Source organism: Elephantulus edwardii, unplaced genomic scaffold (assembly GCF_000299155.1).
Source record: "Elephantulus edwardii isolate Elephantulus edwardi_28Jun2011 unplaced genomic scaffold, EleEdw1.0 scaffold00111, whole genome shotgun sequence".
Taxonomy (NCBI): domain Eukaryota; kingdom Metazoa; phylum Chordata; class Mammalia; order Macroscelidea; family Macroscelididae; genus Elephantulus; species Elephantulus edwardii.
Genome location: NW_006399861.1, coordinates 5,040,181 through 5,066,515, shown reverse-complemented (window position 1 = coordinate 5,066,515; position 26,335 = coordinate 5,040,181). Strand labels below are relative to the sequence as shown.

General features: G+C 36.8%; 1 protein-coding gene across 4 annotated transcripts in view; it reads left to right on the top strand.

Moving 5' to 3' along the window:
• SNAP91 (synaptosomal-associated protein, 91kDa) overlaps nt 1–26,335 on the top strand; it is a 260,033-nt gene that overhangs the window by 179,110 nt on the left and 54,588 nt on the right. For 3 of the 4 annotated variants that reach the window (XM_006892128.1, XM_006892127.1, XM_006892126.1), the window contains 5 exons: nt 4,710–4,737; nt 9,834–9,943; nt 14,051–14,172; nt 18,498–18,512; nt 18,649–18,816. In XM_006892128.1, coding sequence (XP_006892190.1) covers nt 4,710–4,737; nt 9,834–9,943; nt 14,051–14,172; nt 18,498–18,512; nt 18,649–18,816 — 443 coding nt within the window. The remainder of the gene's footprint in view (nt 1–4,709; nt 4,738–9,833; nt 9,944–14,050; nt 14,173–18,497; nt 18,513–18,648; nt 18,817–26,335) is intronic. The other variant, XM_006892129.1, reaches the window with a different exon arrangement.

Genomic DNA, 26,335 nt, shown 5'->3' with positions numbered 1-26,335 from the left:
AATTTTGGCACTTGTTATTTTTATAATAAAAATCTATGATTTGTAGTATTTTATAAAATTTAGGCTAGACTAGAATATGGGTCATTCATTCTATTTTAAAATTCTTTTCATGCCATATTTTCCCCAAGATTTATTATATACTAGATTTCTAGACATTAAATTATTAAATTAAGTATTGGTCTTTATAAATGTAACTATGTGTCTGTATGTAGGAACGCACAGTGACACAATGCTTAAGTCCAGTGACTGCTACGTGAAAGATTGTTGATTCTAACCTGCCCAGAAGCTCCATTGGAGAAAACCTAGAAATCCACTCCCAGAAACACTATGGTATTGAAAACCCTATAGGACAATTCCACTATATCACATGGGTTCACCATGAGTTGAAATTGATTCTATGTCAGTTAACAACAACAACTGTGGAGGGGGGGTGTAGGATTTTCTTTTATAAAGGGTAAATAACCAATGAGAAGTTTTAAAAAAAAATCAGCTAATGGAGCATATAAAAAAGAAACAGTGAAGATGTGTGTAAGATAAAAACAAATGTGCTGGCTTCATATGTGGCTTTGGCTGGACTGTCTGGAATGTGGAATGTGCATGAGTTTTATGCATTACACAGAGTGGAATGTGTGCCGAATCCACCGTTAAGTAATGGCGTGACTTTTAAAGTTACTGACTTAATTGAGCCTAAGGATACTTAGATTTCAGTCAGTGATTAGTGTTGCTTTTTCAAGGCATGGCCTAAAAAGAACCTCTACTTCTCACTTTTTTGGAAAAAATTATAGCAGAGTTTAGCTCTGAACAATGGCAGCATTAGTCATTTATCAGTATTACTTTGTTTCACAAAGATAATTTATAAGAGTTTTGATTAATTAATTATAAGAAGAATATACAAATAAATATTTTTATTTTAAAATTCAAAGAATAGTAATTTAATAGATATTGAAGCTTCTTTAAAGATTCTTTTAAGCACTGGTGGCATAATGGCAAGAAGCTGTGCTGCAGTCCTGAAGGTGTGCAGTTCAAATCTACCAGCTGCTCCACGGGAGAAAGCTGGTCAATCTTCTGCCATGCAATTAACTGCCTTTGAAAATCTCCTGGAGGACCAGCTATGGGTCAGTTCTGACTCAGTGGTGCATGACAACATCTAAAAATGCCAGTTGCTATATGATAGGCAGGGGAGTGAGTTCTTTTCTTTGAGGAGTTTAGCATCTGGTGGAGAGAAACCAACTAGACTGTTAATTGAGATGCAGAGTAGTAAATGAATGGTAGCTCAGCAGAAGTCTAATGAGATGTTCATTTGTTTGTTCAGTGGTAATTCTGAGTAATATTTAGTAATTGTGCTCTTGTAGAGACATAGCAAACTGATACTTGTGCCAGTTTTAGGTGTTTGTATTTAGCTTTGAGTATGATTTCTTTTCATCACCAGAAAAGAGCACTTCTGTCATTCTTACTTCATTTTTATTCTTGCTATGGTATGTCTTGAATTATAAATTATTATGTGTTTATCCTCAATTCTCCTTTTTTTATTAATATTTCTCCTTCTATTAGTATTTCAAAAATCATTGTGTAAAAATTGGTTGTGAGATTAACAACTTAATTTCAGTAAACTCCTTCTTAGAAAGTGAACCTTTCACAGGGCTGCAATTTTTATTGGAGAGTTCAGAACATCATTACCCTGGGAGTATTTTTATTAGTCTTAACTTCTTTCATTTGTTTATACTTATGAAGAAATAGAGGTGACATGAGAGGATTATTATCTAAAAACTCTAGAGAATGTTCACCCTTGTGATTTGAGTTTTAGGATCCAAAATGACTTTTTATGGATACAAAAAAGTCTGTGAACTCACCTATTTCTGGAGACTCTTTAATATGACTAATTAAACATGTACAATTTTCTCATAGGATTTGTTAACTTTAAGAAAAATTACTGAAACTGCCTTGAACAAAATTAATACTTCTGTTATTGTAAAAATCTTTGTGTAACTTTGCCTTATATTACTTGTGTTTATGTTCATTAACAACTAAATTTAAACAGGAAATAACAGATATGGATTGTAAAGGAAGTTGATCTTAAACATAAGTGAACATTCTATCACATTTCTGTTACATCTTTAAAAAAAACACACTAAATAATTTCTTGATTTTTTTTACACAATTCCAGTTAAAAAACTGCTGCTCCTTTTGTTTTGTTAGGGCTCTGTAAGTATGCTATTTTTACCATAGCTAGGTAGAAAATGATTCCTTCCATTAAATAAGATCCTGAAAATAAGGCTTGTTATTTTGTTGCCAATTTCTTTTCCACCACCTCATGGTAGTGAAATTGAGCTGTTCAGCAGTTGCTTTTGAATAGCTACAATTTTCTAGGTGTTTGGTATATGATACTACTGATCTAACTTAAAAAGGAATTGTTTTATCTTCATTTTCACGCACATCCTTAGAAACAAACATGGGAGTTAGTGGGGATTCCCCCCCTTTTTTTAACTAATTTTAATGAAAGTTTACAGAAACTTAGGGTTTCCATTCATTTATTGTTGCACTTTCCTCCCTGCCCACCCTCTCCCCCCCAATTCCCTCTTCTCTTTGAAAAGTAAAAGAAAAATCCTTTCATTGTTATACAATCCTTTCCCCCAAGTCCACTCCACTGGCAGCCTTCATTTTAGACTCCTGTCATTATATATCCCTTTTAAACAGTTCTCTTCCTCATCTATGTCAGTGCACTATATATTATTTATCGCCCCCCTTTCTCAGTCTTCCCTCAACCCATCATGATGTCAGTCCCATTTTACAACAGTGGCCCTATGTGGTATTTCTCCTTTTGTGACTGAGATGTTTCACTCAGCATAATGTCCTCCAGGGTCACCCATTTTGTAAAATATTTTATGAGTTCCTTAGTGCAGCATACTCTTCCATTGTGTAAATATACCAGAGCTTCTCGATCCATTCATTTGTTGGTGAGCACTTGGATTATTTCCAACTCTTTGCTATTGTTTTTTTTAATTATATTTTATTAATTTTCATAAACATTTACAGAGATTTTGGGCTTCCATTCATTCATTGTTGCACCATTCTCTCTACCCTCCTCCCAGTTTGTTCTTGTCCAAATGCCACAGTGCTTGTCAAAGCCAGTTCTCATTAATCTTCTTTGTCAGTGTGTCCTTTGCCATTCCCTATCACTCCTCCCTGAGAGAGACTTCACCCTGAGTCATAAGGAAAAGGGGATGGCGTATTCTCTTAGCTACTTCCTGCTGAAAAGGGACGCTGTGGGTTTCAGGGTGAAGATCTTCTCTCACTACTCTAAAGGGCCCCTTTGGCAGTAGGAAACACATAGACTATTATGGAGATTGATTTTGGAATTTAGATGCACTCTTATTGATTGTGCTTGGGTGTACATGTTCATATCCTTGAAGATGTATCATGGGGGTGTTGCAACCTAGAAGACACAAATTTGACTAACAAGTTATAAGTACATGAGTCCAAAAATTATGGAAAAGTAAAAGAAAAGATTCTTTCATTGTTTTACAAACCCTCCCCCAGGTCCCCTCCACCATGTAGCCCTCGCTCTAGTCTCCTGTGATGACAGAAATACCCAGTTATATCTCTCTTTTAAACGGTTCTCTCCCTCCTCTGTTTCAGTGCAGTATACATTATTGAACCCATCTTACTCAGTCTCTCCCCAACCCCAAGGACAGTCCCATTCTACAACAGTGGCATCATGTAATATTTGTCCTTTTGTGACTGGGATATTTCACTCAGCAATAATGTTCTCCAGAGTCAACCATTTTGAATAATATTGCATGAGTTCCTTGTTTTTTAATGCAGCATAGTATTCCATTGTGCGAATATACCACAGCTTCTCTAGCCATTCGTTTATTGATGGGCACTTAGGTTGTTTCCAACTCCTTGCTATTGTGAACAAAGCTGCAATAAACATGTGTTATGTTTGCTGTTCTGTTAAATTTTGCTATTCTTACTCGAGTGAGATGATATCTCATAGTTGTTATGGGATTTTTTTTTTCTTGTAGGTTTCCCCTCAATTGTTGTTCATGGAGTCTGTCTGGGTTGTACTCAACGCAATGGCATCTAACAACAACTATCCACTTATAACAATAGGATAAACTTCTTTCCTAGAAAGTTTGTGTTATAATAATGTAAGAAACCAAACCTACTCCAAAAAAGTAGACATGAAGATTGGTGCAGGGATCATCACTGTTTTTGACATTTATTTGTGAAAAGCAAATATGACTAAATAAATCATAAAGCATTTTGGCTTTAATGAGTTCTCTAACTTTTAGAAATAATAAGCCAGAGGTTTTTTTAATTCTGTAAAGCATTATTTTTTTTTCCTGGAAAAAATTGAAAACCTAGTTTATTCACTTTACCTTTGTGGACCATAGAGAATGAGAATAGATTTAAAGAAAAGTTTAATTGACTAGAGTTTATAAAAAATGTATGTAGTATTCTAAATTCTTAAATGTGAATTTAATGAATTATATAGATGGAAAAGATACCATAATTTAGTAAAAGGTAAAACTGGCATTTCTAAAATAGTTTAGCCATTATTTTAAGTAAAAACAAAACAAACAACCCCCCCCACATAAAACAAACAAAACTGGTTAATATTTGACCAAATAGTAGTATCAAACTTAAATGCTTCCAGAAATATATTTATGTATATTCAGTTTTGATTTTTTTGTGTTACCTTTTAGATCTGGTGCTCCCTCTCCGTTAAGTAAGGTAAGTTCCTGTGTATTCACCTTTATATTAGTTTATCAGTGCATGATAGTATAACAAAATCCTCTATTTGAGTTATTTTCTTAAATCAGAGAAGTCATCTACTTATGTAGTAACTGAAAAGAAATGTCTTACTGTACCATCTTCCTGTTTCAAACATACCCTGAGCTTAGTCTTGCATGATAAGGTCAGGAAGGCTCTTATGTACCTGTCTTTTTGGTAAAGCAGTTACTTGTTAGATGTCTCTCAGCAAGCATGCCCTTGAGACAGCCTCCTGTCATAAATTCAGCAATTTCATCATCTTTATGGCAAAGGAACAAGATTAAGGCTGTCAGTGAGAAGAGTATTTTCCTTAGTAGATCTAATATGTATGTCATTATATTTTCCAGGCCAAAGTGTAATGAATGTGCTTTTTCCTTGTTGACCTAGTTCTGTTCTTTACTTGCTGTCATTATACCCTGAATGTCATTATGATGGCACTGGTGGTTCCTATACTCCCACTTGCTGTGCCAGTGCCCAACTGGTTGCATAAGATTCCCTCAGGAGTCCAGTTTCACAATCAGGCCCTAACAAGTGAGCAATCCCCAGTGACAAGGCTTAATGCCAGATTTTTAAAACTATTACATCTTACTAAAAATTTCAGCAAATGATTGCTGATGATAGAGTTGTGGCATCCTTGGGCATAATTTATTTCTACAACTTGGCCAGATGAAATTTCCCTCTATTTTTACTTGTCATAAAATTATTTTGTTGATTTTATTTCATAGCCCTCCTATCTCTTCAAAGCATGTTGTTACAAGGCATTTTGTGTATATGTGTATTAAGATGTGTGTAACAAAATGTTGCCATTTTAGCTATTCATAAAAGTGCAATTCAGTGAAATTAACGACATTCTCCATGTTATGTAACCATCCCTACTCTCTATTTCCAAGTGTTTTTCATCATCCTAAACAGAAACTCAGTGTCTCTTAACTACATGACTCTCAATTTTTTCCCTTCCCAAAGCCCCCTGCCTAGTCACTAAGCTTTTATGTCTATGCATTTTTCACAAGGCAGTTTTTTGGTTTGGGGGGTGGGGGGAGGTTATTGTTCTTTTTTAAATTAATTTCCATGAACATCTACAGAGATTTTGGATTTCCATTCATTCATTGCTGCACTTTTCTCCCCGCCCACCCCACCCCCAGTTTGCTCCTCTCCTTAATGGACTTTCATGTCTGTCTTTAAATTGGTAGCATTTATTACTGTTTTGAATTCTCACTGTTGTTTAATAAACATTATTTGTAAATGTTTAGGTATACTAGCCTTAAAAAAAGAAAACAGAGTGAAGTGTTTTTAAGAGGAGTTGTTAATGTCCTGAGATGACTTACAGATTACATTTAGATATCATTATCTTCCTTTGCTTTTCATCAGTTTTTCATCTGGAAATTTTGAATTTTCAAAGGAAGAGACAGGTTTGAGTTAATAATATCTGGATAGCAGTTAAGTGCTTGGCAGAATAATAATAAATTATTATTTATATTTATTATATTAAATAAATTACCAGCCACTCAACAGGAGAGAGGGAGCTCTGGTGGCCTACTGTGTAGCCAGCCCAAGGGCAGCCATTCAAATCTAGCAGCTGCTCCATGGTATAAAGATGGGCAGTCTCCTTCTGTGCTGTTTACAGCCTTTGAAAACCCAGTGGAGGAGCAGCTGGGATTTACTTCCAATTTGATGGCACATGGTATATAACAGAAGGAAAGACCTAGTGATCTGCTTCTGTAAAGCTTTCAAGCTAAGAAGCCAGTTGTTTTAGAGGGTTGCTGTGATTGAGAATTGGCTCTTTTTTTCCCCCTTCCTATTGCCATGAATTCTATTCTGACTCATAGCTGACCCTCCATTGGGTTTCTGAATCTGTAAATCACACGGCAGAGATTACCCATCTTTCTCCTGAGGAGCCACTAGTGGATTTGAACTGCCAGAGCAGAACAACCTTAAGACTAGCAGCTTGACTCCTTATCTGTATTATTTAATGAATAGCATTTCTTTTTCTTTGTAAAAGTGTTCAGTGCTGATCACTGTGTATCTACTGAATTTTTCTTTTTAAATAATATTCTTGGACAAATGCATATTTGTCTAAGCAAATACTAAAGTCTTGAAAATGCGTGAACTCCCTCCACCCCCAACTCCTCATGCCCTTTTCTTATTCTTTGATAAACTTGAGTTAGGTTTATTTGGAATAAGAGATACAGTTCTCACAATATCTACTAGCTCTGGCTTTGTTCTAATATTTGTGTACAGTAATGCTAATGTAGATATTTTCCCCTTCTAGAACTGTGTGTTCTAGAATAGACTACTTTGTAATATCTTAGTATTTCTCTTTTGAACACATGGATAACTAAAGATGGTAGAGCATAATTGCATAGTTAGGAAACAAAATTACTTTTAAAAATTATTTTAGCTATTAATGCATCTTTTTAAAATTAACCAATCAATGAAGATAAATGCATAGAATTTCTTTCCTATTTCTAGTTTAAGCTATCTTATATTAGTGATAGAATATTTAAGATATTTTCAAGTTTTCAATGGCTCATATCATGTTAGTCAACTGTACTTTTTTTATCTTTTTAAATTAATTTTAATGAAAATTTACAAAGACTTTGGATTTCCATTCATTCATTGTTGCACTTTTCTTCCTTCCCATCCCCGCCCCCAGTACACTCTTCTCTTTGAAAAGTAAAAGAAAAATTCCCCCATTGATTTATAATACCTGCCCCCAGGTCCACTCCACTATGCATCCTTCATTCTGGACTCCTGTCATGACAATAATACCTAATCACATATCCCTTTGAAACCGTTTTCTCCCTCATCTGTTTCAAAGCAGTATACATTATTTATCCCATCTTTCTCAGTCTCCTCCCAACCTCGATGTCTGTCCTGTTTTACAGCAGTGGCTCCATGCAGTGTTTGTCCTTTTGTGACTGAGATATTTCACTCAGCATAATGTCCTCCAGGGTCACCCATTTTGAATAACATTGCATGAGTTCCTTGTTTTTCAATGCAGTGTAGTATTCCATTGTGTGAATATACCACAGATTCTCTATCCATTCGTTTGTTGATGGGCACTTAGGTTGTTTCCAACACCTTGCTATCATGAACAAAGCCTGATAAACATGGTTATACATATATATATGCTTGGGTGGCAGTTATGGTCTCTTGGGGGTATATTCCCAGTAGTGGAATTGCTGGGTCAAATGGCATTTCAATTTGCAACATTTTGAGAAAGCGCCACACTACCTTCTACAGTGGTTAAACCATTTTACACTTCCACCAACAGTGAATAAGGGTTCCCATTTCTCCACAACCTCACCAGCGTTTGCTGCTTGCTGTTCTGTTAAATTTTACTATTGTTACTGGGCTGAGATAATATCTCACATTTGTTTTGATTTGCTTCTCTTTTAGAGCCAGGGATTTTTAACATTTCTTCATGTGTTTGTTGGCCATCTGAATGTCTTCTATGGTGTCCGTTCATATCCTATGCCCATTTTTCAATTGGATTGTTTACCTTTATCTTGTGGTGCTCAAATATTTTATAAATTCTATATATAAGTCCCTTATCTGACATGTCATTACCAAATACAGTCTGTGGCTTCCCTTTTTACCCTGTTGGAGAAGTTTTTGGATGTACAAAGGGATTTGATTCTTAGAAGGTCCCATTCATCTATTTTATCTTCTCCTGGTTGTAGATTTTTCAGGATACTTGGAAGACTGTTTATGTTATGGATTAGGACTTCTAGAGTTATTCCAAGCTTTTCTTTAATTAAGTCCTTGGTCTGTGATCCACCTAGAGTTGGTTTTTGTGTATGGAGTGAGATGTTGGATTTTGCTTGAGTCTTCTGCAGATAGTTTTCCAATTTTGCCAACACTGTGTGTTAAAAAGGCTGTCATTTCCCCACTTAACTGATATCATCTCCTTGTTAAAAATCAGTTGACCATAGATAGATGGGCTGATTTCCAGGTTCTCAATTCTATTCCATTCATTTATGCATCCGTCATTGTACCAGTAGCATGCTGTCTTAACCACCACGGCAGTCCACTAGGGTTTGAAATCAGGGAATGAGATGCCTCCTACTTTTTTTCTATTTTTAAGGAATACTTTGCTTATTCAGGGCTTCTTTCCATTCCAAATGAAAATGGAGATTGTCTTTCCATCTTGTTGAAGAGTGGGATTGGTATTTGGATTGGGATTACATTGAAGGTGTAAATTGCCTTTTGTAGTATTGCCATTTTCACAATATTGAGTCTTCCTATCCATGAGCAAGGGATATTCTTCCACTTCTCCAGGTCTCTTTTTTCAATGGAATTGTTTTATGAGTTAAATTTTTGAACTTCAAAGTCATCTGAGAAGACCACATATAAAGTCTGTTTGAGTTGGTAATAAAAAATAATGGCTTGAGTTTTGGAGAAGTCATTGTAAATTAATAAAATTAAGCATTCTTGACAAATAAGAAAAGCTTTCCCACAAATTTTATATTCAGGAAATATACTTAACTTTTACTTTAAATACATGAGACATAAAGCATTAAAATGTGAGGCCAAATTAAAATAATTTAATATTAACAATATTCTACTTTTAAGATCTGAGGAATATGTGATTAGGCATTATATGTGTGACAACAATCTGGAACAAGAAGTAAATTGCAGAGTGGACTGGGAGAGAAGGAAGGGAGAGAGAGTGAAAATAATGTGCAACAATGAACAAACTTAAAAAATGTATTTGAAAAGGAGAAAAAGACGTACTCCTGATGCACATATTTTCTCATTTAAACCATGTACTACCTCCTTGTTCTATTCCAATGACTGTTCTGTGCACAGGTGCTGCATAAGCACAAATGTTCTAAAATACTAAAAAAAATTTTTAAATATCTGAGATGTTTCATGTAATACTAATCAATAACATTGGCAATTCTGAATTTTCTTGAGGTGGGTTTTCCCCTCTTCCTTCAAGGAGTTTCCAAGCAGGTGGTGGGAATGTCATGGGTCTGAAATATGAAAGTCCTGTTATTCTGTGTCCTGTAGATTTTTTTTTTATTTGAATGTATTCTGCATTTCCCTTTCAGTCTTCTCCAGCCACAACTGTTACATCTCCTAATTCTACACCAGCTAAAACAATCGACACATCCCCACCCGTTGATTTATTTGCAACTGCATCAGCGGCTGCTCTGGTCAGGTCAGTTGAAGAACTGTTCATCAATATTTTGGTTACTGTTGTATTTTATTCTCTTGCACTATACCAAAATAATTTCACAAAATAAATTCTTTCCCTAACAATCTATGCTTTGGGGGGTGAGTTGCAGTATAGAGAGCAAATTCTGTCACAACGTATACATTTGCTTAGACAAACTATTCAGAGACCTTAGCTGTAGAAATCACTCCTGTTTGCTAAAGCAAATGAAGAGTGATGCGCACATCTCAGGTTCTTCTGGAATTCTTTCTGTAGAAGATATTTTCTAAAATAGTTTCTGTGGGAAACTTAAAAGGTTTCTTGAAGTACTTTAAAGAAAAATAAGTTGCAGCTGTAGACTAATTAACTGGCATGTATGAGGAATTTCAATGCTGTTGATCTGAAGAAACCTCAGGGTTGATTCTAATCTGTTTTTATAGCACCTAGAGGTTGAAGGCAGGTTCTGTGAAAGATGACTCCCTTTTGTGTGGGAGGCATAGATTTCTTTCTCAGAAAATGCTGGGTTTGCATTTTGCTGTGATGCTAGACAGGTCTCAATAGAGCTTCCTGCTTAAAAACGACTGGAATCAATGAAAGTACTGTGGACCCCAGTGATCTGATCACTCTGCATGGAGGTCACCAGAAGTCACTAGATGGCAGAGGAACTACACACACTGTGAAAATTCAGGGCTAAGTGAAATAAACTTCATTTCACGTACTATTGTTAAGAGGGGCCAGTCCTTGGGAAAAGACATGTTTGGAAAACTGGTAGGTCAGAGGATGAAAGTAGTTTCAATGAGATGGACTCTCAATGAGATGGCCTGACACTGTGACTGTAAAGAGGGGCTCACTTGTATCTTCAAACATAAGGATGACACAGAACAGGGCATGGGACACATCTGCTGTTCATAGAGTTGCTAGGGCTTGTCGACTTGGTGCGCCTGACAATAGCAAGCCTAAAATGAAAGCCCCAGGTCATAGGACCATGTCCTCAATAATAGATCAATTCCTTGGTTCACTTGCTTTGAGAGTATTCTAGTTTCACATTTGTCATATTAGTCATATTTGTGACTTTTTAAAAACATAATAATGTTCTATATTTTGATGATTGAAATTTTAAATAGACTTTAAATCCAAGTATTACACCCATGATAAGATATGTTAATTACTCTGTGTGCTTATTTCTGTTTGTCCTAAAGGCAAGCTTAGTAAAACCAAGTTCCTTTTGCTGCCTCATTAAGATAAGTAACTTCTTATGAAAGCTTTGACTTTGGACTTAAGAGATAACTCTCACCATCCTGGGTCTTAGAACAGTTATTATTGAAATAGACATCAAAACTAAGCAATGCTTTCAAGTGTGCTCAGATTTCTCAAACAAGGCAACAGATTCTGTTTTCCCAAAGAAACCATTTAAAAATCTATTTAAAAGACAGACATTTTTATGACTAGAATTGGGAACTTAGGATCTCGATGACTTGGTAACTGAACTGTTAATGTTTAGGTAACTGTCTCTCACACCTGAATGCAAATGTAAATTACCTGGGAGTTTTATTAAAATTGAAATTCTGATGTAGTCAATATAGGGTAGGCCTGAGCCTCACTGCAATCCCAAAGGAACACAGTTCTAATCCGCCAGCTGCTCCATGGGAGATGGAAGGACAGTCTCCTCCTGTGCATCACTGTACTGTTTCTGAAAACCTGCTGGAGGATCAGTGATGAGGGTTCTCACTCAGTGGCACACACAAGCACCACCACCACCACCATCACCACCACCACCACCACTACAGTTTCCTGATGCTGCTGGCTTGGGGACTGCACTCTCAGTGCATGCTGGATTGGAAACAGACTTTGAAGCCTCTTGGGCCCTCCTTAGAACATCTTCTAATTAAGAAGCTTAGAAAAGCACACATCCCAGCTAAATAAGAATTCAAAAATGCTGAGCTAATTTTGATGTAATCTCTTACAGGAAAATGTGATTACTGTAATCTAGTTAAGTGGATAGATTAATGATTAAGTAGTTAGAAAAATACTCTGTCGTTTATAAATAAAGTCATCCCACAAGGTTAAATTACTCTGAATCCTTTTACACTAATTTAATATTCGTAGTATATGTCCTTCTGTGGCATTCTTCTTAGCCAGCATTCTAAAAACTAATATAAGCATATTTAAGAAAATGTCCTCTTTTTGAAACATTTAGGTTTTCCCTTTTGATGTTTGCTGTGTGATTTTTTTTAGTGACTCATTGCTTGAAAAATTATTCAATTTAGTTATTTTCTACACAGTAAAGACAGCAGATGATGGCCCCTGGGCCAAATATAACCCTTTAGTTTTGCAAATAAAGTTTCACTAGATCAAAGGCACATTCATTTGCTAACACAGTGTTTGTGTCTGACTTTGTGCTATAGTGGTAGAATCAAAGAGTGATAGAGAACATCCAGCTTACAAAGTTAAACTATTTAACTTCTCATTCTTTACCAAAAAAGTTTATCTGTCTGGTTGCCTAGTGGTAAGAATCTGTGCTGTATTCCCAAAGGCACACTGTTCAAATCCACCAACGGCTCTGCAAAAGAAAGATGGGCAATCTTTTCCTTTGTGATTGTTGCTGTTGTTGTATGTGCCATCAAGTCACCTGTGACTCATAATGACCCCATGTATAGCAGCTCTGAAGCCTGCCCTATTCTGAGAGTCTCACTGACTCTTACACACCTACCCTCATTACCCCAGTTACTGTATCAATCCATCTCATCTCATCTTCCTCTCCTGAGCTGTCCCTCCACCCTTCTGAGCATGATGTCCTTCTTCAAGAACTGATCCTTCCTAGCCCATGCCCAAAGTATGTATATGGAGCTTGAATATCCTAGCCTTCAAGCAGAAACTTGGTTTCACCTTCTCCCAGACAGACCTATTTGTTTTCTTGGCAGTACACTTTATGTTAAAGACCCTTCTCCAGCACCACAATTCAAAGGCATCAATAATTCTTCTGTCATCCTTAGTCACTGTCCACACTTCTGAGGCATAGCAAGTAATTGTGAAGACTATGGCCTGCATCAGGTGCAGTTTAGTCTCTAGAGTGAAATTGTTGCTCCTCAGCACTCTGAAGAGGCCCTGACAGAGTTTGGAAATTATCTAACAATATAACTAATAACACACGCAAGCAAAATCCTGCTGAAGATTATAAAAAAAAAAAAACAGTTGGAACAGTCCGTCTACAGAGAACTATCAGAAGTACAAGCTGGGTTTAGAAGAGGAACTAGAGAGATCATCACCAATGTCAGACAGATCTTGGAAAAAAGCAGAGAGTACCAGAGGAGTGCCTGCCTGTGTTTCATTGACTATGCAAAGGCATTTGACTATGTGGATCACAACAAATTGTGGCTGACCTTGAGGAGAATGGGGAAACCAGACATTTGATTGTGCTCATGCAAAACCTATACTCAGACCAGGACATAGTCCTCAGAACAGAGCAAGGAAACTCTATGTGGTTCAAAATCAGAAAAGGAGTGCATCTGGGATGAATCTTGTCTTCATACCTTTTTAATATATATGCAAAACAGATCATTTGGGAGCCTGCACTTTATGAGGAGGAATGTGGTATCTGGAATGGAGGAAAACTCATCAACATTCTACATTATGCATATGATGCATATGCATAACTGCTTGCTGAAACTGAGGAGGACCTGAAGCGCTTTCTGCAGAAGTTCAAGGACTGTGGTCTTCAATATGGATTAAAGCTCAACATCAAGAAGACAAAAATTCTCACCATTGGGCCAATTGGCAGCATCATGATAGATGGAGAAGAGATTTATATTAACAATTACAGTTTTCTTAGCTCCACAACCAACATTCTTAGCAACAGCAGTAAGGAACTCAAAGGACAAATTACACTGGGAATCACATCTTTGTGATTACTGCCTATGAAAACTTGCTCGAGGGTCAGCTGTGGGTCAATTCTGACTCAATGGCACACAAAAATGACAAGAAGTTGATAGTTATATTTGGTTATTTGATGCTAAACTTTTTTGAAATATTATCCTTTTATTTGATTTTAAATATTAAAAAATCCTTACTTTTCCCCCTACATAAGTCATAAGTGAGACCATACTTTCCTTTCAGCACTTCAAAACCATCTAGTGATCTTCTTGACCTGCAACCAGACTTCTCCCCTGGAGGGGCAGCCGCCGCAGCCGCAGCACCAGCACCGCCACCACCTTCCGGAGGGGCCACTGCGTGGGGAGGTGAGTGGGATGAGGCAGGTGGGCCATTTTTCTTTTACTTTTCCTTAAATTGTAATGTCATTTAGGGAAAATAAGGATAAATTTGTAATTAATTATTCATTTTTGTGAGGTATTCTCTGATTTATAAATAAATTGATTCTCATGATAATAACATTTTTTTCTCTGCCAACGAGCAATTTATAAAATGGAAAAAAGTGAGAAGGAACAATAAAAAACCACCAACACATTGACCATAAATGTTTTTATTCAGCTTTACTTTTTTTATTACCCAAAATAGAATTAAAAACTGAGCAAGGAATTAGTAAAGATAGCAGCTACTATTGGAAGCAAAAGTGACATCCACATCCTAAACGACATGCCTCTGGAAACTCTGATAAATGTTGATAGTTATAGAAGGGCTTCAGACCTTTTGTTCATAGGGCCACTATGAGTTATGCTCAACTCAGTGGCAATCAACAACATTGATTGATTGATCCATGTATAAAAGAGAAACAGATGCCAGAGAAAGGACCTATAATACAATCACTAGTTAGTTTTTAAAACCCTGCCCTCATGGGATTACTGTTAGTTTTCTGCTATGAGTCAGAATCAACTTGATGGCAACTAAAAAAAAATAGTTTTTACTTGAAAAGTTGGAGCAAAGACAGTGTTTTCTTTTGCTATTCTGAAATTCTAATTATTTTTAGTAATTGTTCTGAGAGAAATGATGTTCTCATGAACTCATGTTGTACTGAGCAATAGACTTTCTCCTCTATCATACATAGCCCACCTCGTGGGTATGTTGGAACTGAATATTGCTTTTATTCACATTATATTTGACCTTAAGTAATTGAAATCCTGCATAAATTCTCTGTGTGTGTGTGTGTGTGTGTGTGTGTGAAAAAATTCTATGTTAAATTAATAACATCTCACTTCTTGATTCTTGTTTGATTTATGGATCTAGAAAACCAAGCACCATATCAATATTTAATTTAAAAGGATATTGAATACCAATATGAAATTAACTTTATTCCTGTATAGTTCTCAAAACCGCACAGCTGATTCTAAATACCCTACTACTGTATCACATTGCCAAAACTAAAATGATGTTTTCATCACTTAAAAAACATTTATTTAAAGTTCATCCAACTTTAGGAGCAGCAATGGGAAAAGTGCTAACTTATTAACAAAGAAACCCATAAAAGATGTTCAAAGAGCATTTTGAGGAACTAGTATTTATAGACATTTGAAAATTTTTTTAGAACAAGATGTGTACATTAGATGCAAAATTATTAAAAGCCTTATAGGACAATAGAAACTATAATCTCCTAAATAGAAATTATGTTTATCTGCAGAGGTCTATATTTTTAATATTTTCTTTTAGAATCTGAATCTTTCCACAGTAAATAACAAAATTAAATTACATTTTGCCCCCCCAGATAAATAATGCTTAAGTGGATTTTTAAAGTGATGTGTGAGAATGCTGTCAGAAGTATATGCTATAATCACTTGCTTTTCTTTTCAAGGAATCTTCTTTTACTTACACAATAAAGGTAACAAAATATAACAAAGAAGATAGTTCTAAAATAAAGCCACTAATGACATAGCGGGTGTTGCTCATGGCCTGGCCTGTAGGGAATTGTCCTGCAACTGAAGGATCACCCCTTTCTCATGGTTCAATCTACCAGGGAATTTGCATTTCAATTCATAGTGCTTCTATATCTTAAATTTTTTAACCATTCATCTTGGTTGAAATTGTCTGCTCCTAAAACCACAACTATAAATTTTAAAAAATAAAATTATTCTTTCCTTTTCATTTGACCCACAGTGACTCGCCCAGTAGGACACTGTGGAGGTGCTATCTGGTTTGCCAGGCTGAGGGAGTCAAACTGCTTTATCCACTGCAGCACCTGAGCCCCATCAGTTGTTAAAGAAAGTTTTATTGTTTAAATTATTCCATTAAGGCATTCTGCTGCTTCTCATGTTTTTGTTTGCTAATTTCTTTTTATTACTAGAATATTTTATACAGTAGTCTTTTTTTCTCGGTTACTTCTATTTCCGCTCCATATCCTTAAATCAGATGTTTTCGGTCATAAAATTCATGTAAATGACTTTTATGGCACTTTTGTCCATTTAAAATTTACTTTCAATTACAAATTTAAATTGTTCTACAAAGCAAGTTTAAATCAGTTTTGTGTTAATTTTTTAAGTCTGTCAGTTATTTAAATAAGCTTTATTTCATTCTTTGTAATTTTTAGAATGCACCAAATGCTGAATGAATTAGGGAGTATACAGTGAAACTGTCCTGTTTAGCTTCAAGAGTTTAGAGCTAACAGAAAATACTGTACCCCCCAAGTCAGCACAGGCAGTTATTTTTCACTTTCTTATTTCACTTGTTTGTGAGGCAAACATTCTGACCTAAAGGAAGTGTTTCTAATGTCAGGGACTGTGTATGCTAGAATTCTCCAGTCCTGGTATTCCATGTGGTACACAGAGCAGGCTTAGGGACAGCTCCCACATGTCATTTAAATTTGCCCTCACTTTGAAACTATTGAACCAACCCCTACCCACAACAAAAACTTCAAACCTTTTCTTTTTAGAAAACTAAAACCATTGCCCTTGAGTTGGTTCTAGCATGTTTTGTTTCCAAGGCTGTAAATCTTTGTATGGGAAGATTGCCTTTATTCCTCCCAAAGAGTGGCTGGTAGATTGGAACCACTAAACTTCTGATTAGCAGTCCAACATCTAATGCACTGCACTGCCAGGGTTCCTTTTTTCTTGCATTAATGGAAGGCTTGGGAGCTCAGGTGGCCTGCTGGTAAGAAACTACACTGCAATCCTGAAGACATGCAGTTCGAATCCACTAGCTACTCCACAGGAGAAGGATGGGCAGTCTCCTGCTATGTGAATTAAGTGCCTCTGAAAACCCACTGGAGGATCAGCAATGGGTCAGTTCCGACTCGACACAATGGTACTCAACAACAACAATATAAGGCAAAGGGAACTCTTTTAGAGTAGTGCATTATGGATAGAAATCATCTAGAGGGCAGTAAGTCTGGTAAACTAAGGCTAGAATAAGGACCTTATGCATCTATTCCCATTTACCTACAAATTCTTAAAGACACAATTGATCTTGTTAGTAACCTAAGGACTATGTAACATTTGATTAGGAAGAATCTTGGTTATTTTAGAGTATATATAAAGTGCTTTATATAACATTTATTGCACTTTCAAATTGTTTGGTTAAATGAACATAATTCTTTTCATTGCCAATTTGTATTTCTCAGTTTTTCTAAATACTCTAAAATGTTTATTTTACTGAGTTACCATGTTGACTATCCTATACTATAAAAATATCTCAACACGTTGCCACACACTTTTAAATTGAAGACCGTGCTTAGAAACACTTTTTTTTCTCTCTATACCCATCATTTGTGGCAACGTGTTAATCAATTCCAATAAAATTTCTCCCTGCTTAAAATAAATGTTCAATAACATTCCTGAATTTAAATGTGAATTAGTGGTACAACAGAGGATTGAGAGAACATTGGATATGAGAATTCTTTATGGCAAGAATAAGCCTCTAATTTTCTTTATCTCGAATACTGATGAGATTGCAGTGATGTGCACTAAAGAAATAGGAATACAGCCTCTGCCTCCATGGCGTCCTGACCTCTATCAGAAGGACTGAAAAGTCTCAGTGCTCCATCTGGTCTCACGTTCATCTTAAAAAACCCTCTCATGTGCTTTAACATAATGTTAATACATGTAAAGGTATCTAGTGTGTTGGGGAAAGTCTGCTAATGTGGAAGTTAAACAGAAAATGAAAAGGTGATTCAGGTTAAGTTGTTCTCTTTCTAACCCTTAACTTTACACTTAATACTGTGTTAAATAGAAACATTTTCCCCCTTAAACTTCAATTATAAAACCTCATTATTTTCCTCTAAAATTCCATACTTTGAGTTACATGTCACATGGATTCAATAAATTTCAGTTAAACACAGTTTCTTCAGCATTTACAGTGTAGTGAAATAAAAGTGTACAAAATGGTCTATTTGGCAAGAAATTGTCAAAGTTATTTTGGCGTGACTTAAAATAAGTCACTTTTCCTCTTTGCCCTCAGTTTTAGTTTTGGTCCAAAGGATCCCTTAAGATTCAGTCCAGCTCAAGCATTCTCTGATAATAATAAACAATAAATTTATTTTCAAATTATAAATGTTCTAGAAAGGGACATTAAGTTTCGATTTCTCCATTAGTACCCCATCCTGCTAGGACATTGGTGTGGTTAAATGTTTCAGCTTTAGCTCTGATTTCTTCACATGCTGTCATGTAATGGACGTCAGTAGACCTTTTGGGAGAGGGTGAGTAAAACTTTTATTTTAAAATGTCTATTTTGAGAGGTTTCTTGTCTTGGTAGCTGATCTTACTGTGGTCATTGGAGTTGGGTATAGCTCTTGTCTTCTCTTCTACTTGCTCTCCTTCTCTGGTGAAATACAGATTCTTTGGCTGCACTTTCCTCTGCTCCCTCCGAAGCACAGATTTCAGATCCATTCGCACCAGAACCTTCCCCTCCTACTACAGCTGCTGAAATTGCAACTGCTTCCGCATCTGCCTCCACTACCACAACTGTCACTGCTGTCTCTGCTGATGTGGATCTCTTTGGAGGTTAGTTAGAACCATTCAGGATTGCCCAGGTGTCCTGGGATGACGGTCATTAAAATGTTCACATTGAATAATAGCATGGCAGAGTGTTTTAAGCAGTTTTTAAATGTGCGTTGAGGGATATTTATCTTCATTAGCCTTATCACCTTATCCTAATGTTGGCATTTTTTGAGAACAAATTGTGTTGCTTTAGAATCATTTGGGGTTTTTTGTTTTGTTATGTTAGGATTTAAATTGCTTCTGAGACTCACCAACCTTCTTTTCAGTATCTACAGAGGAGTCCTGTCAGACTTAGGTTTGAGTTTCTGCCAGACTAGAACTGTTGTTCTGTATGGTCCAGTGGAAACTGACCCATAGCTGACTCTTCCCTCCAGCCAGTTTTCAGAAGCAGTAAATTGCATGGGAGGAAATTGTGCATCTTTCTCCCATGGAGCAGCTGGTGGGTTTGAACCATGTACCTTTTGCATTGGTAGTGCAATCCCTTACTGTTGAGCAGCCAGAGATCCTTAGATTGGAACTAGCCTGGAGAGTATGACTGGAGCAGTACAGAAGGTATAATTCTACGTGAAATTACTCCTTAAGATTTAGGACTAAAAACCAGCAAAGAGTCATTTAGATTTAGAAGCCTCTGAAGAGAATTTAGAGTTCTGCACTGCTTTCAGCTTTTGCTTTCAGCTTTAAGCTTGTTCTGTTCTTTCATTTGATGCATCTTTGTATTTGGAACTCTAAGAGAACATGTGAATTACCACTTGGCATTCTGATTTGAAATAGGTCTTTGAAACGGTTGTCTAAAAGTGCTTTCTATGCGCATGTAAATTCTGGTGCAGAGTCATTTTATAACTGTAGACTTCATCAGCATATTATATACTCTGCCAGTACCACGTGTATTATACCTCTGAAACTAGTTTACTTACATACCATCAGAAATAACTACTAAGGTTCAAAGCTAGTGGTATGGTAGCACGTGATGTCATAGTCATCATGTTTTATAATTCCTCATTGTACTGTCTTCCTCAGGGCATTTTAGGGATATGATGAAGAGTTTAGGCAGAAGAAACAACCTGCTGAGAGGGAAGTCTTGGCAGGCCCTCGCTAACCCATTGCTATTGATTTGCATCCTGTTCATCTCTGACCTTCCAGTGGGCTTACAGAAGCAATTAGTCATACAGGAGGAGCTTGTCTGTCTTTCTCCTGTGAAGTGGCTAATGGATTTGAACCACCCTGCTTTGGGTTAGCAACACAACTCCTTTAGGGCACCAGAGCTCTTCTGGCAGTCACTAGTGTAGTCAATCCATCCTCTTGGAAACATACACTTCCACTCGGCACATAGCACCATGCTCCATGCCATGGCCCAGGCCCGTATTTGCCCACACCATCCCAGGCAGAGAGCACTCTGTTGGACAGCATCCCTGCTTCTCTCAGTTGCCGCTTACATGCTGCATAACCATGAATGTTATAGGAGAAAATGGAGAAACAGTAGGCAGCAGGTGGCTGCAAACCCTAGAATACTTTGTTATGCACACAATACTTTGTTATTTCCCATTATAGGAAATTAGTGTTTTACATTTGCTTCTATCTGTGGAGGCAAAAAATTAAACTGTAAGCTAAAATTCATAAAACTCATTTCTTCCTCACCCCTCCCATAGTTATTGTTGCTTGGTTGGTTTTTTTCTCTCGAATGTAGGCAGCTCCTTGTAGATTTCTCTTACTTAACAGAAGTGCAGCAAGGAAATAGAAAGGTTGGATAGTTACAGTTATGAATAAAAATATTTAATGGCTGTAGTTGTTTATACTTTTAGCTCATTTTTAAGTGGTTTAATTAGAAATTAATCTTATCAGTCAATCAGCTCCTGTTTTCTTCCTTCATAGCCTAAAATTTTCTTCCTAGAAATATTCCTTGTGCTCTTTTACTGTTTGTGTTTACCATGCTTGAACTCATTACATTTGCCAAGCAGAAAAATCTGCATTGCTTAGAAATATGCCCATATGGGAATTCTTTTCCTATTTAAATACAAACTTAAAAGACTAGCACTGTTGAACATTGATAAAACAGTGCCAAAGAATGACGCTATCTTGATGATTTCATCCCTGTTCCCTCCAGTCATCTGACTGGAAGATGGGGAACGTGAGTTCATATGTGAGTGTGAGAGAACACTTGGATTGTTGATCCGTACAGTTCTGTGAACTGCCTCTCAGCCTCTGACAGCTGTAAAAGCTGCAACCTCTATGCTTTGTAGGCTGCATGCATCCTTTATCTTTTTTATGACTTTGAATGATTTTCCCCAATGCCTTTCATGTCCTTTATGGGTCTATGAAAAATAATTTAGAGATGCCTTCCCAAATAAAAACCTAAACTTAACATCTCTTTGGCTAGTTCATACATTACTCGTTGGCCATTTTTAATGTTCTTTCACTCAAAAATGGGACAAATTATAGAACTGTAAAAAAGCAACAACCCCCATTATATTTTGTTTAGACTGCTTTTAAAATGTGCCCTTGTGAAATTCTGTGTAGCAAGAAGTACCAAGTAATTTACTTTAAAAATAAACAATTAATTTCAATTTTAGAAAAATAGCTGGGTTTCCATTTTCTAAATATTAATTTGCATATATATGAAATACTATATTAAATTTTTCATGGTATTTTACTACCATATTTTCAGTACAGATTTGGAAAACAGCAACTTTGTTTCTGTCGATTCAATTGTTACATAGATAATGTTTTAGTCATTTCAATGTAAGTCATCAAAATTCATTATTTCTTTTATTAAATTTTATTAATTTTAACGAACATTTACAGAGATTTTGTGTTTCTATTCATTCATTGTTGCACTATTTTCTCTACCCTCCTCCCCAGTTCGTTCCTCTTCTTTTTTTCCCCCTTGAAAGTCTGTTTTAATTGTCCAATTGCCACAGTGCTTGTCAAAGGCAGATCTCCTTTGTCAGTGTGTCCTTTGCCATTTCCTATCACTCTTCCCTGAGAGAGACTTCACCCTGATTCATAAGGAAAAGGGGACGGTGTATTCTCTTAGCTACTGCCTGCTGAAAAAGGATGCTGTGGGTTTTAGGGTGAAGATCTTCTCTCACTACTCTGAAGAGCCCCTTTGGCAATAGAAACACATAGACTATTATGGAGATTGATTTTGGAATTTAGATGCACTATTATCAATTGTGCTTAGCCGTACATGTTCATCTCCTTGAAGATGTATCATGGAAGTGTTGCAGCCTAGAAGACACAAATTTAACTAACAAGTTAAAAGTACATGCATCAAAAATTAAAAAGCAATAATATTCCAAGTAGAGGTTCTAATAGTAGCACAAATCAAGTTACAGAGGGACGGTAGTTCTTACAATAAAAGGCCTATTGACTAGCACTTTGTCTATTATAGTATAAAGTTTAGGAACTACAAGATATAGAGGCTCAACTATGTCATTTATTGTTCTTAAGTCCTGGAGCAAATTCCATCTACCACTCAGTTGTTTTACAACTCGGAAGTCCGCATGCAAGGCAGAGGTGAAGTAAGGAACTGCTTATGAGGTTTTCTGTCAATTCCAACAACTAAGAAATAGTGAGAAGAGTTGGAACCTCAGAGGCTTTTAGGACCAAATAGTAGGCTCTTGTGTCCAGGAGAAAATGAATATACTTACCAGTAATGTTAATGCTTACCCGCAGCTCTTCTGGGAGGATCTAAATTGTTGAAGCGTCCTCCTTTGTTTCCAGCTGGGAGCTGGGGCCTGTCAGTCCTGTCAGCCACGAGGACCTGATGTGGACCACCCTTGGCCAAGTGTCCTTCAGATCCACACTTAAAGCAAGTGAGTGGGAGCTTCCTCTCTACTCCCTTGCCTATTTGTGGCTCTCGTTTGTGACACTGTCTCCTGAAGTGGCCCAGCTTTCCAGTGGAAGCAATTCTGACCTCCTTGATTACCTTTGGGTGGCACTGTTTATGAGTAAGACTTCCTTTTCCTGACACAGGCCCTAAACTGGCAGCAATAGCTGCCCCAATAATTTTGGCCATTCTCTGGTCTTTTCTCTTCCCTCTAGATCCCAGCTGTTTAAAAAGGGGAAAATTTAAACAAATATATAACAAATAATTTTGAACATTATAATCTTTTAAGCTTAAGGCTAGAAATATTAACAGTATGATCCTTTCCAATCCAGAGTTACATGTTCTAATGCAGTTCCTATTTTCCATAAATGGTTTTGGTAAGAAGAATATTGTAAATGTGGATACATTTCCACTATTCCTCCTCCATGCCACAATATAGTGTTATTAGCATGAGCAGTTATAAATCCATTGCCATCCTTACTCTAACTTAATTTTTTTTAATTTAAATTTGTTACTAATTTCAGTAAAAATTTACAGAGGCTTTGGATTTCCATTCATTCATTGTTGCACATTTGTCCCCTCCCAAGGCTCCCCCCCCACCAGATATTACCCTCTTGGTAAAATAAAAGATTCTTTCATTATTTTACAAACCCTCCCCCAGGTCCACTCCACCATGTAGCCATCGCTCTAGACTCCTGTCATGACAAAAATACCTAATCACATATCTCTTTTAAACGGTTTTTTCCCTCCTCTGTTTCATTATTGAACCCATCTTACTCAGTCTCTCCCCAACCCCATGGTCAGTCCCGTTCTACAATAGTAGCACCATGCAATATTTGTCCTTTTATGACTGGGTTAATCAAAATTCATTTTGTATGACAGATTACACATGAGTTCTAGTCTTAAATTTATCTTTAAGTGAAATTCGTATGGAAATTAGAAGAATTATATATATGGTTCATGTTTAACACCAGTTAGTCAGATATTTGTCTTGTATGCAGTATACCTTCCTATACATAAAAACATTTAAAAAAACCACTTTCAGATATGTTGAAAACATCTTTAACATAATACAGTAATAATAATAATGTTTTTATGCATATGGAAACTCATGCCCATTTATAATTATAAATCATTGTTTATGTATTGAATTTTTTAAAATCATGCGCTACGTGGAGTTGGTTTGTAATTACAGGATGTATTTTATTCAGACATTTCTCATCTCAGAGCCGCATGATTTGCTTTTGAGCTCTAGTAACTTGGTGTAGGTAGTTACACTGCCAGCCCAAAGGCATGCAGTTTGAATCCACCAGCTCTGCAGGAGAAGGATGAGCAGTCTTCCAACATGGGATTTACAGTCTCCGAAAACACATTGGAGGGCCAGCTATGATTTAGTTCCTACTCAGCAGCACATAACAGTGACACTATCAACAACAAATACTTTTAAAAATAAAATACACCTTCTAAATTATGAAAAACAAGACTGGAAGATAGTATTTTGCTTTTTAAAAAATGGCAAACTTAAAACTGCTGAGAAAAAATAAAAGACAAAATCCTTAAAACATTTTTAGGAAAATTTTACTAATCATAGCACACTGGCTTGTGGCAAGACGGGTTTTCTAGCACTAGAAATGCTGAATTGTGCTAATTCTTCCTCATGCTCACTAGGGTACTCTGCTTAGCTATCTCTGTTTGTGAACAAGTCCTCCTCTGTGATCTGTGAGCACAAAACGAGATGACTGGAGAACCGACAACTTAACTCCTAAGTTTGACTTTAAGTCGCTTATCCAGAAAGTTCTTTATCCTTCCTTAAAACAAGCCCTTAAGTAGAACTGCTTCCAAGTAGGCCACACACAAGATCCATATAATCAAGAACCTCTCGGAAAGAAAAGGAATTTGATCTCAACAATTTGACATTGTTGAGAATGTAATTGAAAGATGCCTCTTGTGGTCAGAGAAGGTTGATAAAATTGCCTATTAAGAGCTGTGAAAGGACTGACATGTGAGAAAAGGTTTGAGGAGAAAAATCTTTCCTGTAGTGCTGAAGTAGAACAAAACACCAGTCTGTGCCGATTCTGAGAATCGTTTGCTGACAGTGGTTAAGACCTGGACTAATTTCATAACTTCAGGACAGCAAGAACATGCATTTCTAGGAACAGACGTTTCCAGATGGCCAAACTTCACTGGCTCCAACACGCACAAAGAATGGGGGAACAGGATGTAGAAATGAACTTCAGATGGGTGACAGTGGAGAGCTGGAATGGAAAGAGCGTCATTTGTTTGATCTTGATTAGGTAATATTGCCGTTGTTAATGAAGGATAACTAGGTATTGAGTTTTGAGAGAAACAGCCAGCCAATTGACAATGTTTACTTTTAACTTCAAGGAGAAGCATTAATAGACGTCTTTGTGACAAAACAAAATCAAACTTCTGAGGATGGGATTATAAATTTCATGACCTCATTATGTTGCTGTTGTTAAGTGGCATTAAATGGGTCCTGACTCATAGTCATCCTCTAGGACAGAATAGAGTGAACTCCTAAGGCCTCTGAGGTGGGAATCCTTGCTAAAGGAGGTCGACCGCAGGAGTCTGTAGCACTGTGGTACTAACCAGAAGGCCTCGTGGCTTTTTGTCTCCCTGAGGATTTGAATTCGCCAGTGGCTCTGCCACGACAAAGATGAGCTGTCTCCTCCTGTAAGGTTTACAACTTCGGAAACCTGCTGGAGAGTTTCTGTGAATTGGAATTGACTCAGTGGCGATGAGTTTGAGCCTCTATATTAGAGCAGGTTGTCAGGCTTTTTCTTCCTTAATGCAGCAGACACAGCAGACCGGGTTCTGCCACAGGCCTTTTGGTGAATAGCCTGTTGATCTTTGCTTTCCTACTTACTCCTAGGTGATAATTGCCCAGCCCTGTTGTATTTGTATACTTCTGCTCCTGCTCCTCAAGTTTCCATGTTCTCAGTCCTCTATTGGGATGTCCTTACCAGGGCATCTGGGGAAGAAGAAATACCTAGCCCTGACAGATTTTTAAGATGGTAGACTATTTCTTCGGCCACTCTTATAACTTCTGGTCCTAGTCAGAACTTAAACTCAGTATAGCTGAAGGAAGCAGTCAGACAAATAAATCTGCAATATAAATAACTGGTTGTCCCATTGTTCTTTCTAGAGATATTTCTCTCCTTTGTCAAGAACTTTTTTAATCACATGAGTGTTTGATATGATGTTTGTTATTCTGTGTGACACTGTTCCTCAATGTTCCTAAAGTGTATTTCCTCTCCAGATCCATTTGGGACTTGCAGGTTAGGCTAACAAGAATCTTGACTGTAGGACTTGCTAGAGAGTAAATCTTCTCATAGGAGAAACTGTGTAGCATTTTCTGAGCATATTTGACAAATTCTCATGCATGACCTCAGGAACACATTCTAGAGCGCACAGATGTATCTTGTGGAAGACAGTATTTTGGGCTATGAGGTAAGTGGGAGGTTCTAGGAGGTTATTGATCCTGTATCCAATGGCTTCTTCTCCCAAAATGGCCACATCATATGGTAGGAGTATTCTTTTCCCTTTTAAACCATAGAATCTCTCTGCAAGTTCCAAGGGGTTTTGATGGTTTCTTTTTTACTATAATTAAAAGCCCACATCATTGGGTTATAAGTTGAGCATTGATAAACTTGAGCTACATGTATATTAATGGAT